This window comes from Ursus arctos, unplaced genomic scaffold (genome assembly GCF_023065955.2).
Source record: "Ursus arctos isolate Adak ecotype North America unplaced genomic scaffold, UrsArc2.0 scaffold_20, whole genome shotgun sequence".
Taxonomy (NCBI): Eukaryota; Metazoa; Chordata; class Mammalia; order Carnivora; family Ursidae; genus Ursus; species Ursus arctos.
The window spans coordinates 30,657,098-30,672,630 of record NW_026622875.1 but is presented as its reverse complement, the minus strand read 5'-3'; the positions used below and the strand labels follow the sequence as shown (position 1 = coordinate 30,672,630).

The 15,533-nt window shown below is 35.9% G+C and overlaps 1 protein-coding gene across 5 annotated transcripts in view; it reads left to right on the top strand.

Annotated features, from left to right (window-relative positions):
- ATP2C1 (ATPase secretory pathway Ca2+ transporting 1) overlaps window positions 1–15,533 on the top strand; it is a 160,714-nt gene that overhangs the window by 139,685 nt on the left and 5,496 nt on the right. For 4 of the 5 annotated variants that reach the window (XM_057315964.1, XM_026497001.4, XM_057315966.1 and 1 more), the window contains exons 22-27: window positions 640–708; window positions 1,340–1,456; window positions 1,959–2,106; window positions 2,631–2,726; window positions 3,881–4,022; window positions 5,602–5,726. In XM_057315964.1, coding sequence (XP_057171947.1) covers window positions 640–708; window positions 1,340–1,456; window positions 1,959–2,106; window positions 2,631–2,726; window positions 3,881–4,022; window positions 5,602–5,726 — 697 coding nt within the window. Of the gene's footprint in view, window positions 1–639; window positions 709–1,339; window positions 1,457–1,958; window positions 2,107–2,630; window positions 2,727–3,880; window positions 4,023–5,601; window positions 6,408–15,533 lie in introns of those variants that run through there. The other variant, XM_057315965.1, reaches the window with a different exon arrangement.

Here is a 15,533-nt window from a genome sequence, read left to right as displayed (position 1 = left end):
CCTGAGACTTGATTCCAGGACCCTGGGATCATGACCTGAGCCAAAGGCAGATGCTTAACTGACTGAGCCACCCAGGCGTCCCCAAATAAGAATTTAAATGAATTTTTGTAAACCATATTCTTTATATAGTTCTGCTATAGCACGTATCTGATTGTGTGTAGGAGCAATAGATAGCTTAAATTCTAGAATTATTATATATCTTATTAATTCCTGACACACATTAATTTAACCCCGTACCATGCATGAATCTTGTACCTTTAAGAAAACGAAAATTGGAGGGGTAAAAAAGATCATTATTTTAGTCTTATAAATGTGTAGTATTATCTTTTGTGTAGAAAGACAGTGTATGATTTTAATGTTAAAATATCTTTAAGAATAAGAATTTTAATATAGTGTAGTTGAAATTAGTTCAGATAGAGCTAGCTTCACAGGCTTGACTATCATTCCATACCAGAATAATGTTTCTGTATTTTTTCTAATCTTAATTATGTGAAGAAAATAATAGATTTCTTTTAGTGATACATATGTTATATTAGTTGGAAATTTGTTTTCAGAATTAGCTCTACAGTGTTATAGGATAGATGGATCTTTATTTTTGTGTGATAATATTTCTCATTTAGTTTTTATTTTAAATTTCAGGTCTGCAATTGAAGAGGGCAAAGGGATTTATAATAACATTAAAAATTTTGTTAGATTCCAACTGAGCACGTAAGTTTCTAAGAAGTTTGTCACCATGGGTCTTACAGATAAATTATATGAGAAATGGAATTCAAGCAGAATGCTTAGGAGCTTCTGGGCTCTGTTTCTGAGTGTCGTTCATATGTAAGTTTTCCAAAATGAAAATTAATTCTATCCTAAAAATTAAAAATGGCATGATAAAGAGGTGATGTCTGTATCATCATCAAAATATATAAACGTTTGTGGTTTATTTACTAGCTCCAGAAATAACTAAGGAAGGAGTGTCAGATTTTAGTGTGTTTCCTTGGTATCTTTTTCCAAAAGTAGAAGGGCTTTTCTTTAGTTATCATTTGCCAAATATTGGTGAAACTGTTAACTGTACGTTGTAACAGCTATTCTGAACTAAATTTTTAAAATCTTCCTCTGTTTGTTGTTATCTAAACATCTTGAAATCCTTTATTTAAATGCTCTGGATTATAAAGTTTAACTTTTAGCTTCAAAATGTTCACACAAATGAAGCATAGGATACTCAGAAATACAGACTTCCTTTAAAAGCACAGTAGTAAAATGAGATTTTCAAATGCTAAAGAAGTGATATCATAAAAATAGTATGAATTATACTATGCTGACAGATGTTTTTAATGACTCTTTTTTTCGACAGGAGTATAGCAGCATTAACCTTAATCTCATTGGCTACATTAATGAACTTTCCTAATCCTCTCAATGCCATGCAGATTTTGTGGATCAATATAATTATGGATGGACCTCCAGCTCAGAGGTAAGAGGTTTTTTATGCATAAACTAGTAGAAAGACAAAGAAAGTGTGATGTCTTGAGGATTAAGTTTTAAGATTTCATTCATGGATAGCATTGGAAATCTATTCATGCAGCAACATGTTTGTTATAAATTTTGTGATGTGTGCGTGTATCATTTACACTCTCCGGGTATTCATTCACGTGTCCCAGATCTGAGCTTTTACATTATGTTAGATGCCCATTCTTAAGTTGAGAACAGATGAGGGAATAGGTACAGTCCCTGTCCTCAGAAAGTAAGCTTTTGTCTCTAAGAATGGGATGTAATGGAGAAATCCTGAATTAGTTTTATTACCTGGGTTCTGTTGTCAATTTTAGAGACTTTGGGAAAGTATTGAAGGATGTAAGCATCTAAGTATTTGCTTCTGTAGTGGGCCACAGATGTTGCTTTCCAGCAGAAAGATTGTAAAAGTAACAAATCCAAACCTTAAAACCTTAAAGTAATTCACTTTTCTCTTTGTTTTGAAGCCTTGGAGTAGAGCCAGTGGATAAAGATGTCATTCGTAAACCTCCACGTAACTGGAAGGACAGCATTTTGACCAAAAACCTGATACTTAAAATACTTGTTTCATCAATAATCATTGTTTGTGGGACTTTGTTTGTCTTCTGGCGGGAGGTATAGTCACTGGATAAGCTGCCTTAATAGCGTGCATTGTGTATGACTCAGTTATTTTGGTGTGTTACACAGAAGCTTGGAAAGTTAGGAGAGCTCTTTGGAAAATATGATAATAAAAACGTTTAAAAATAGTTTGATTTCAGTCTTTATGGGTCAAAAGAATTGCTGATTCACTTATTAGAATAGTTTAAATCTGCAAAGATATCAATAAAATACAGTACAATAAAAATTAATATATGTGGGGAGAAATTAGAAAATCTGAGTCTGTTGCTACTGTATTTCATCAGAAAAGAAAGTTGTTTTAATATCCAATATATGGTGTGTGAGAAGACTGTTTATTTAGATTACAGCTATTCATTAATGACTTATTTAAATGGCATATAGGAAATTTAGGTAGCTTGTATGTTTTATGTCTTAGGCTAAAGCTGTTTTATTCTAAAGCAAAGAAAATATTAACCTTTTTACAAGCATGCAGTATTTGTTCATTAAATTCAGCCACTGATAATCATTTTTCCTCTTGACAGCTACGAGACAATGTGATAACACCTCGAGACACGACAATGACCTTCACGTGCTTTGTGTTTTTCGATATGTTCAATGCACTAAGTTCCAGGTCCCAGGTATGCTTAGGTGATCTTAGCTGACTGATTCAGTTGATAGAGTTCTCTCTGATTGTAAGTAGGCAAGGATTGTGGGGTTTTAGCTTTGCTTGATTTTGTCGTCACAGATTACAGCCCCAGATACAGCCTTCCTTATAAACATGCACCTACAAACGTGTCATAATGGAGATAGGGCATTTGGGCAGATAGCCTTACTTTTGACCAGAATATCCAAGTAAATCACAGGTGTCATCCCCTGGTCTTTCTTCTTCCCATTCTCTTGTTATCAGTAGCTTTAAGATAGGTTCAAGTTAGTATTATCCGAGAGTATAGGACAAATGGGTTCTGTTAAGATCGTATTAGTCTCATTTTAGAAGAAAGTATTATTAGAAGTACAAGAACAGTTTTGTGCATATTAATGTTTTCTGATTAGTTCTGTCAGTGTGTCAGAGCTTAGGACATTTTAAATTTGCTTTTCTTCCCATGTTGTATCTTAAGGTGTGGTTGCCTTTCTTGATTGAAGTGTTTTGATAGAAAATTAATGGGCTCTGGGCTAGAACCTAGAACTTTTTCAGAGCATAATTGTTCTTGAAAACTAGTTCCATTTTGAGGCCTGACTCTTCATTTTAATTCTAGAGCACCTTATAAATCCTCTGTTATATCTATTACCATTTGGCATGCTGGAAACTTTCCAAATACAGTGAATTGTCATTAATTTAGACTAAGTTTTGGAGAAGCTACAATACTCATTTTTTGTTTTATGAAAGGCAATTTTACATTTTTGGTACACACATAAGTAGGTCTATTCTTTAAGAAAGGCTTTTAGATTATCTACTTTAATGGATAGAAATAAGTTAGCAAAATAATCATACAAATGGAATTTCTGATGTTTTGAAATGCTAAAGTAAGTTTCTTTTCCTTCTGTGGTCTTGTTGATGTTGTTATTGTAGCATGACTCTTGTAGAGAAAGCTCTCTTGATAAAGAGAAACGCTTTAAATTGTACCTTTATTCCATCTGAATTATTCCAAAATAATAGTTAAACCATTAAGAGATGTCATGGTATTGCCATTGTGGAGTTCAATCCAGTTTATTAAAAATTGGTGATGACTGTGATAATAAAGAAGCTGTTTGAGTGACCAAGGAATAATAATTGAATTCTTTGCTTTGCCAACAGACCAAGTCTGTATTTGAGATTGGACTCTGCAGTAATAAAATGTTCTGCTATGCAGTTCTTGGATCCATCATGGGACAGTTATTAGTTATTTACTTTCCTCCACTTCAGAAAGTTTTTCAGACCGAGAGCTTAAGTATACTGGGTAAAGAAAATGTTATCTTTTTATAATTTATATATTTTAGGTGAATTATTGTGTTTTCTAGTGCATTTGTTCTACTGAAAATTTCCTTTAGAAAGTGAGATAAAAAAGTGAGTTGATTTGAAAAAGGAGTGTGTTCTGTTTTTTCATTTGGAGAAGTTTTGGGGGGGTGGTCACTTGCCTAACTCTAGGCTTTAAAACTTTTTTGTAAATTTTTTTCTTCCAATTTTTTTTCTTGGTTATCAATTGTTAGATTGTAGTTGCTGATTCTAAACTATAGCAAATGAAAACTTGTTATATAGTAATTATAATTTACAACTCTTCAATCTTATATGAAGAAAAAATTAGATTGAAGCTCACTGAAAACTAGGTTGCTCTCTTTAAAGTTACAATTTTAGTAAACTAATATTTCACTATTCTTACTTGCTAATTTGTGCATTCTTATTTTACAAAATAACAGCCTGACCCTAAAAGCAGAAAATTTTATTAAGATTATATGGAAGATAGACGTTATTCTTTCATATACTATGTGTTAAATGTATTATGGTACAGTACATTTAAAAATTAATCTTCCTGTGTAAGGGTGAGGACTGATGTGGTAATGCTACTTTTAATTCTTGTGTTTTTAACTTAATCGGGCTATTTGTGAAAATAAGTTATACACCTCACCGTATTTTATGCTGTAAGTTACAATTTACCTTTAAGTTGAAATAGTTTAATTTCAGTTTTTTAATTTCATATTTACACTTGTCCCTCTTTGTAAAAAGTGGGGTCTTAAGGAGACAGCTGCAATTTTTCAAGCCATGAATAAGAATGAGATAGTGTGGGTACTGTTGTAAAGACATGGTCTTTATTTATTTATTTTTACATTTTTAAAAAAGATTTTATTTATTAGAGAGAGAGTGTGCGCACACACAAGTGTGTGTCTACCTAAGTAGACTCCCACTGATCGCAAAGCCCAACATGGGGCTCGATTTCATGACCCATGAGATCAGGACAGAAGCCGAAACCAAGAGTTGGGTGCTTAACTGACTGAGCTACCCAGGCGCCCCAGAGTTATGGTCTTTAAATGATGAGTTCTTCTAGGCTCTCGAATGGAATAGACAGAAATTCCTAAATAATCTTTAGATAGGCAGTTTTCAATCAAATTAAAATTAAAAAGGCTGTGTGATCTATTAAATAGAAAACTCCTCTTGCTCAATGTTGCTGTTAGTAGTTCGATCATGAGGTTATGGTTCAGGGAGAGTAGTCAGCACTTGGTTCTAGTTCTCTGACTGCTGCCTTTTGTAGTTATATGACTTCAGATATGTCAATTTTGAGCCTTACTTTCTTTTTTTTTTTTTTTTTGGTGGGTGGCAGAGTTTATTGAGTCATAGTATAAAGCTCCCAAAGAGGGAGGGGACCCAAGAGGGTTGCCCCTAACTTTTCTCATTTTTAAACTGAGGCTGATTTCATGTACCTCCTGGAATGGTTGTAAAACAGAGTATTTTGAAAGCTCTGTTAAAATGCTAGAAAAATGTAAGCTATTAAGCTTTGCAGCTGTTTCAAAGAATTATAAAATGCAACTTATTTTCTCTTGCAGATCTGCTGTTTCTTGTGGGCCTCACCTCCTCAGTGTGCATAGTAGCGGAAATTATAAAGAAGGTTGAGAGGAGCAGGGAGAAGACCCAGAAGCATGTTAGCTCGACATCGTCGTCTTTTCTTGAAGTATGATGCATATTGCATTCTTTTATTTGCAAACTAGGAATTGCAGTCTGAGGATCATTTAGAAGGGCAAGTTCAAGAGGATAATGAAGATTTGAGAACTTTTAAACTTTACATTGACTAAACTTTTCATTGAGTGTTATGTTAAAGACTTGATTTGAGACTTTAACCTGCTGGCAGTCCCAAATGAAATTATGCAACTTTGATAACATATTTCTTGATTTAAATTGGCTTTTGCAATCGAGTGGAACTTTATAAAGCATATGGGCAGTTATTTAATTAAAAAAAAAAAAAAGGCAAAACCTGAACCACCTTCTGCACTTAAAGAGGTCTAACAGTACAAATACACTATCTATCTTAGATAGATATAAATTTTTTTTAATTTTTAAATATTGTACTATTTATGGTGGTGGGGCTTTCTTACTAATACATAAATAAATTTAATCATTTCAAAGGCATTCTATTGGTTTAGAAGTTGATTCCCAGGAGTGCCATATTTCAGCTACTGTATTTCCTTTTTCCTGCAATGTAAGCAGCTCAGACACCTTGTGTTATTGTTTTTGTATCAAGTTTTTTGCACAGGATATGACCACTGTCAGATCACTGTTCTTTTCTTTCTTTTTGTGATTGAAAAGCCTATACTGCAATTTGAAGTAAATGTTTGCTTTTCTTAGTAAGTGTAAATGGTTGCTTTTTTTTTTTTTAAGTTATGAGTCTTTGGTCTAGCAAACGTAATACAGGGTTATCAAGTGGCATTCTAGGTAGAGTAGCCTTGTCTGTAATTAACAGTTAGTCATAGAATCAAAAGTATTTAAGAGTGATTGGGCTGAAATTTATAACAGATGAAATGAACATGTTAATGCCTTTTTTGAGTTAAATATAAATATATCCTTTGTCCAATATCATTTTGTCATCCCCTAAATATAAATCCAAATACCTCACCTGAATAACTGAATTTTATTTTTCTTAATGTCTTTCTATGTATATTTTTAAGCATCTTTCTTAGGAAGTATAGAATGCTATACTTAATAAAAAAGCCCCAAACTCAAATAGATGGTTTATGAACCAGGGTGTATGGGAAGACTCTGTGCTGGCCATGCTCTTCAAGTATGTGTAACTTCTTTGGCTTAGATTGCAGCACTACCCTGAGCCTGTCCCTTCGGGCTTCCACCATTTGTTCTCTGCCTTCCTTCTGTTGCATTGGGCATGCTAGAGAAAGAGTTGGATATACTCTTTTAATGCCATCAGTTTTTATAATAGCTTGGTGAGGTGTAGGTAATTTTTTTCCTAGTATGTTGTGGCAAATTTGGGCCAGAAATTCAAAATTAGAAATCCATTTTCCTATTGAATATTTCTCTCTGAAACAGAAGTGGGTTTCAAATTCTTATATGTTTAATTCTTTTTGAAATTCATGAGTTTTGTATTTACTAATTATTCCCCATTTTTTAAACTGTCAGGATAAACCACTCTCTAGTTTTTATCACCAATACTAACCTGCCAGTGTTAGCACTGAATTATTGTTATTAATGATAGGGAAAATATTTATTCTTTGAGTCCTTGTAATTGAAACAGTTGAGTATAAGGAGCTGAGATGTCTGAAATTTATTCTACTTTACCCTTTAAGTCTCAGTAGTCAAATGTACATTTTTCTCATTAGATAGAACATAGAAACCATTGTCTAGTCAACTTTATCTTTAATGACGTGATGTCTCATACCTAAATTTTGTATGATTTTTTTTCCTCTGTTACAAAGACCTGAAATAATGTTATTAAGTGCATATCAATCTTGCTTTCCATTTTAGGTTCAGAGTATGACTCGTATGAAATAAATGTGCCTATCCTTTCATTTGGTTTTTGAACCAAAAGAAAAAAAAATGATTTCTTTTCATAAGTTAATGACCTTCTAGTAGGGACTGTTAACATTAAAATCTTATGGATGTAGAAGATACAGAAACTAGGCAGTACTCATAGTGCATAGAATCTGTGATTTAAAAAGAAGCGAAATGTACAGTACAGATATACTACATCCAGGTTTCAATTTTCTGTAGTATAACAACAAACTAGAATATTTGTATATATATCTTTCATAGTATATCATCCAAGTTAGTATAGATACTTTAAGTGTGCTAGTATCTAAATTTTACATATTTACCCCATTTCCTAGCCCTAGGACTTGCTAGAGTCCTTAATACTACTAACTTATTTGATTTTTCCCTGTTAAGACTACCTTCTGAAGTTATTTGGTCCCAAAGTAATTAAACATCTGGGAAGAACAGAAAGGAACTTGAAATAATTCGCCTAAGTAGATAATTCCCAGCTGCAAACAAACAAGGCTTAGCGTGTTCTCTCACATTTATCCTGGGCGTAGCGTGACCCAGAGATGAAACAAAGTGAAACCAGACAACTTAAAAAACCTCCCTCTTCAGGATACAGGCTTTATTTAATAGTATTAACCACAGTCAAAATGCTAACACACATTTTTTATCTTTTATAACCATGCAAGGTACATCTTTCACATTGGTAGTCTTTCTGAAATCACTAAGTTTTAATCTCTTTTCATATAGGACATGAGAGAGTATTGGCCATATTCAAAATAGTTTCTTGTGAAAAGAATTGATGTCAAACAGTATCATATCCAAGAACCTCAATTAACTTTATCTTGCTTTCTGCCTTTGTCACTTGGCAGTTCATGTGCATTGCATGTAACTCAAACAGAACCTTAGATGGATGAACTGTCATTTCAGTAAACTTTTACTTAGTACCTGGAGTTTGCTAAGAATAAAAAGGTGATGACATCCCTGCCTTTCAAGAGCTCATAGACAGGGTTAGCAGGGCATATAACTGTTAACAAGCTATTTCATGAAAGTTAGTAGTGGTCTTTGCACATTTATTTTAAAAATACACATACATTAAGATGAATCCAGCACACATTTTACTGGAAGTTTCCCTCAACGTTGGCATTTGGAAATCTTTGAAATGCCTTTTTAGACTAAACTACAATCTGAACAGCTGATTTGCGTACTAAAACATGGTGTGGGTAAATAGTCTAACTGGTATGTGACCGAACAATCAGATTATCCCCATAATTAAGCTTCCCTGAGTGCAGTTAGAATTTGGTATGACTATTAACTCTTGTTAGACAACCTTATTTCCGGTTTTGGTTTTCAGAGTTGGTTATTGTTGATAATGGATAATGATCAACCAGTCCTTGATATTAATGTAGATATAATAGACTGGAAATATTGTTGTAGATTTAGATGTATAAAGAAATAAGAAGTAGTATCTTGCCTTTGGGGAGTTCTCTGTCTGAACCCTGGAGACCAATATAAAATACATTCGGCATAGTGGTAAATGCTGCCCCAAATGTTATAGTAGCCAAAGGAGAGAAACAACATCATAGGAGGAGGTTCTCAAAGAAATTTCCTAGTGCTAGTAGCATCTGAATCAAACCTTAAGTTAGGAATCTCCAGCCTAGAAGCCGCAGAATATTGCAACCAATTGCACAGCCTCTACAGAGGTGGTGGTGGAGGGCTGGAAGGAACAGGTGAAAACCACAGGGAGTTTGGGGGCAGTTAAGGCAGGAGGTATATAATGTGAGGGGTTGGACAGATAGGCAGGAGCCTAGTGGTGAAGGGAAAGACACTTGAGTGGTGGCATACTGGCAGATTTCAGGAGTGTGATGTGAGTTTAGATTTTTGTCTTGTGAAACACTGATGGAAGCAGGGAGGGTGCATTGTAAAGACAAATAAGGAGACTGATGAAGAGAATTGTAAAAGATTAAGTGGTAGAGGGACTGAGCTGTGGCAGTCACTATGGGAAGAAAGGCATGGCATATCTGTCTTCTAAGAGATAGTTTTGACATGACCAGATGGGAGAAAAGAAACACGTGGAAATTATCTGTTTTGGGCTTGGATAGTAGAGCTGTTGGGAGAATTACCGAAGCCAAGTAGCCTTTAATGGGACACAGGTCAATTTGAAATGGAAGTTTGTGGTGTCCTTGAGATTTCCCAGTGGACATGTTAGATGAGGTTTTGGCACAATATGATTTAAAGCCATGGCTGACAAAGTGTAATGTAGGAAAATAATTTCTTGTTACAGGCCTTATCTATATTGTTTTGCTAAAAATAAAGCAATAAAGGAATGTAAACTTGGCTTTTACAGAATAAAATTTTTTGCAAGTAGTTTTTTTAGTATAGTAATGTACGATTCAGCAAACAAATTCAAAATGCAAGGGGAAAAGATAGGAACATTTCAGCTTCCTCTGTTACGGAGGTTTCAGAATGAATCTGTTATTAAGATTACTGACTGAAGGCACTGATCTGAATTTTTGGGAGTACATCTTTTTGATAGTTGCAGTAAGATGCTCTCAAGAGGTGAGAGAATATAAGCAAAGAATTGCATAGCTTAGACTAAAGTTTGCTCTGTGCGGAAAACGTACTTAGTGAATGGCATTAAGGCTAGAAAGTAGCTGCTTGCTCCTAGAGATTTATGGCAAGAAGATAGAAAGCAATGTTTTGTTTTTTCTTTTCCATTTTAGTCATAATTCTTCCTTGAATTTTTCTAGCCTTGTATCCCACACAATGTTCTAACACAATCCACTTACCAGCCTTTTTGGATAGTATTCCTCCAACTGGAAAACCTTTTTCCTCTGCCTCAATTTTGAGAATTAGAATTTTTACCTGTTCTTCAGAACCCAGCTGAAGAGCCAATCAGCATGGCCTTTCCAAATCACTGTAAAGATGTGTGTGTGTGTGTCTGTGTGTCCGTCTGTGTGGTACATTTCTTGTAAATACTATTAAGAATAAATCCATCCATAAGTTTGGGCATAAAATTGTGGGATTTTATTTTTTTAGAAAGCATTAGAAATTGAAGTCCAAGCCATTGCACTGATAAATCTAGATAGAAATTTGATATAATCTTTTCCTTTCATTCAAAATAAGTTTAAGTGGTGAAGTTTGGGGAGGAAAGTGAGACATCTTTGCGCCATTAGTTTTGATCTTTGTAAATTCTTTTCTAATCTAAACCTGCTATGGTTCCTGTGTACTTGTGAGTGTGGTAACTGCCTGCATTTGTTCAGCTACCCTCGACAGGCAGTGTTTTGTGTACAGATAGATCACTGTACACACCTGACTTTGCCATTTCTTCCCTTTTTGTTGAAGTGTACCCAGATTGACAAATACCTGGGCAAAGGCCCACATTTCTGTGCTGGTCCCATGGGTGTTAGGCCTGGCAGAACTGCCTTTCGTATCTAAATTAGGGTTGCCCTGTCACCATTATTTCTTCAGCAATAATTGCATTGTTCTACTTAGTAACCCTCTGAGTAGAATCCATATCTCACAGTCTTCACAAAGCACAGTGTGCCGGAAATTGGGCAAATGGTTCTGCATGAACCTACAGGTCCATTTTGGGTTCTGAGTATTTCCAGCTTTTGGAAATCTAAAAAAATGTGTTTTTTATTTATTTTTTTTATTTTTTATTTTTTTAAAGATTTTATTTATTGAGAGAGAGAGACAGCCAGCGAGAGAGGGAACACAGCAGGGGGAGTAGGAGAGGAAGAAGCAGGCTCCCAGCGGAGGAGCCCGATGTGGGGCTCGATCCCAGAACCCCAGGATCACGCCCTGAGCCAAAGGCAGACGCTTAATGACTGAGCCACCCAGGTGCCCCAAAATGTGTTTTTAAATACAGCTTGCTCTCTTTTTTAAATGCTGATCCACTCAACTATATTAAAAACAATTTTCTATTAAGGCCTTCCTTATGATAAGTATGCCAAAGTGCTTGTTAGTTGAGGAGTAACAATTTGGTGCCATCTTATGGTCATAAAGAAAATACTGAAATGCCTTTACCATGTGCTCTTTTATCTCATGTCTGCATCAGAAAAAGCATAATATGAAACAGCTATGTGAGTCTTCCAAAATATTATCATGGGAGCCATTTATAGCAGGCCCCAACCAAATAGATGATTGTAAAAAATGATTGCTTGATAGGAAAGACATGACAAACTTTAAATTTATGCATTCATAAATCAATTTTAGGGAGTTACAAATGAATATGTTTTCATGTTTCTCACATTCATCAATATGGGTATACAATAGGATTGCAATATAATTTATGGCTCTCTTTATATATGGAGTAGGTCTGGATGGCCCATGAATTAGCTAGATGTGTTGCAGATTAGTGAAACAGTTTATTTTACTACTTCCCTGAATCACCCACATGGGCTGTTGATTTAGTTTTGGGGTTGACAGACTGAATCAGTCTTCTGCTGGACTTGTAAATGAAGTTGTATTGAAACACAGTTATGTACATTCATTTATGTATTACTTTTCACTGCTTAATGCTACAACAGAAGTGAGTAGTTGTAACAGAGCCCATATGACTCACTAACCTAAAGTATTTACCTTCTGGCCTTTTACAGAATAAAGGTTGCTTGCTCATATAGATACTCAAAAAGTGGAAAATAGGCCTATGTACAGCATTCAGTGGACTAGAAAAGGAAGTGGCATCAATTTTCTCTACCTTCCAATCTCCCAACAGGATGTTATCTGGGATGGATGAACTTGACCCCAGATTTAATGTCAGTGACTCCTCTAAGTCTGCACTAAGGCTCCTATATGGAGGAACCCAGAGAGTCAGTCTGTTCCTAGGACATATCATCAATAGGGAGGACATGCCAGCTGTTACCAGTCCCAGCTCAACACCAGGGCTCCTTGTTCTTATAATCAGTGGGTAGAGTGTTCTGATCTGTTGTCCCATCTGAGTTGTGCTCCTCATCACACACGTGTACAAGAGAAGTGGGGGCTTCCCTCTCATTGGTTGTTTCTTCCTAATACAAACACAGAACCAGCTTAATTTGAGTAGGCTTTTTTATATTATCCTCCTTAGGGAAGACAAAGTTTAGTAATAGTAGAAACCAAAATATCCTAGCAGCACAGTCTTAGGGGAAAATGCACTCTTCTGTTTTCTCAGAACAGAATGTTCCAAACCAAAATGCATTTGCATAGTATTTATCATATTTCTAAGGTAAAATATGATAATATTTCTTAGTAGATTTCTCTGACAGTCCACCCTTGGCTGTCAGACTTACCACTTCACAAAATAGATTATGGTTATTATTATAATAGGGTCAGTTTCTTTAGTTTGTCTTTTAAAAAACAGTTCGCAGGGTGCCCATGCGGCTCAAGGCAGATGAGCGTTCTCTCTTGGTTTCGGCTCAGGTCCTGATCTCAGGATTGTGAGATTGAGCCCCACGTCAGGCTCCACGCTCAGTGTGGAGTCTGCTTGAGATTCTCTCTCTCTCTCTCTTCCTCTGCCCCTCCCTCCACGCTCGCTTGCTCTTGGTCGATCTCAAATAAATGAAATCTTTAAAAAAAAAAAACAACAAAACCAGTTTGGATACATCAGAGAGCTTGAGGGGCTATGTACTTTGTGATTGGAAACTTGGGCTTATGGATGTCACCATTCTCAGATTTCAACAATAAAGGCCCCCAACCCATCCTTTCTACTTCTTATTTTCCATAGTTTCTTGGGACAAGAGAAGGGAACATCAGAAGCTTGCTCTCTTGATGCCGTTTCCTTCCTAGAGGTATCAGCTACTACCTCTCTCTGATCATAAAATAGTACAACATACTCATTGGACATGTTTTTAAGTAGAGGAAGAGGAAAACACTTTATAACCTTAACACCCAAAGGCTTTAACCTAGGCTTCAGACATATATCCAAGGAGAAACAGTTAATCCTCCAAAAGCACCAGTTATATTAAAAAACACAGCAGAAAAGTTTTCCTAATCTTGTATGCTAGCTCACATGATGGCATAATTTTTTTCACAAATGATTCAGTCTTCTAAATGATCAAAAACCCAACGTTGATACATTGTGATCAGCTTTTTTTTTTTTTTAAAGAAAACATTCCTAGGTGTTTCCTCATCCTGATGAGAATGAGTTACATTGTACACCGAAATCTCCCAAGTGTCTCCAAAGTCATAATGAGAAAATTATTTAAAATACGTATGTATACATGTATATGTGTGTGCATATATATGAACACATATGTATACACACAAATATATAAATATTGAAAGATTTTGCTATTTTATTTTTTTTTAAAGATTTTATTTTATTTATTTATTTTTAAAAAGATTTTATTATTTATTCGACAGAGATAGAAACAGCCAGTGAGAGAGGGAACACAAGCAGGGGGAGTGGGAGAGGAAGAAGCAGGCTCATAGCGGAAGAGCCTGATGTGGGGCTCGATCCCATAACGCTGGGATCACGCCCTGAGCCGAAGGCAGACGCTTAACCGCTGTGTCACCCAGGCGCCCCTAAAGATTTTATTTATTTATTCGACAGAGATAGAGACAGCCAGTGAGAGAGGGAACACAAGCAGGGGGAGTGGGAGAGGAAGAAGCAGGCTCCCAGCAGAGGAGCCTGATGTGGGGCTCGATCCCATAACGCCGGGATCACGCCCTGAGCCGAAGGCAGACGCTTAACCGCTGTGCCACCCAGGTGCCCCAAGATTTTGCTATTTTAACCAGATATTAAAATGTTATCAAAACTAGTTAGGAATAAAAGTGATTGCATGTGCATTGCAGCATGTTCGTGTGTAATTTGATTGTTCTCCCTGAAAAGCTGGAAATACTTTTCCATGTATTACCTCATTCATCTGTTTCTCCCATTTTTTAACAGACTGGTACATGGCCTGGCACGGTCATGCCTTTGAATTTAAAAACATTCTTCCTCAGCATGAGGTCCTCATCTTAGAATTTTTATAGTTGGGGGCGCCTGGGTGGCTCAGTCGTTAAGCGTCTGCCTTCGGCTCAGGGCGTGATCCCAGCGTTATGGGATCGAGCCCCACATCAGGCTCTTCCGCTGGGAGCCTGCTTCAAGAACTCTCCTACTCTCCCTGCTTGTGTTCCCTCTCTCTCCGGCTGTCTCTCTCTGTCAAATAAATAAATAAAATCTTTAAAAAAAAAAAAAAAGAATTTTTATAGTTGGATAACTTGAATTGTAGCGAATTTCAGACCTGGAAAGAAATGCCAAAGCAGCTTACCATGTATGGTTCAGAAAGCTGTTGCTGAAAGTGGGGAGGCATCTTTTTAATACATCTTCCCAAAATAAGTAGTATTTAATTTCAAATTGATACAAGGTACAGAATCATTTTCAGCTGTCTTGACTGAAATGCATCAGTGTATAAAGACATTAATGTGATATATACTGAATACCCTATTTCCACCTCACTAAAAAATACAAGGCTACTATGTTTGGAGTCAGGTACTAGTGAGAGTTGTCCTTTTACAGAAGTGAAATTGTTTCTCCTCGTCTTGGGGGGTGAGTGCTTTCCAGGGGCTGCTTTTTGGGTTCATGGAGTGCCAGCTGGCCAAATAACATGTGCTAGAGGGTGGTACCCAGTGAACTCTGGAAAGCTCATGAAGGGGGAAAAGTTCCTTTGATCTCCTTAGGATTATAGATCCCGGGACCCTGGGATCATGACCTGAGCTGAAGGCAGATGCTTAACTGACTGAGCCACCCAGGTGTCCCGAAAGGTCTTTATCTTCTAAAATTTTAATTAATTTGAATTAGAAATCTAAACTTAAATACTAAAACCAATTCGAATTTTTTTTTGTCATGATCACTCATCTTGAAAAGCCTTTAGAGTTTATGGTTACAGGATATTAGCATACATTAAGCTTTCTAGGTTTAGCTATCTCAAAAAGAGGTTGTGCAAATAAAGTGCAAGTATAATTTTATCACAGCTAGATAGAACATGATTATATTAGTGTTGTTTTCTCTCTTCAGCTTATTACTAAAATTTAT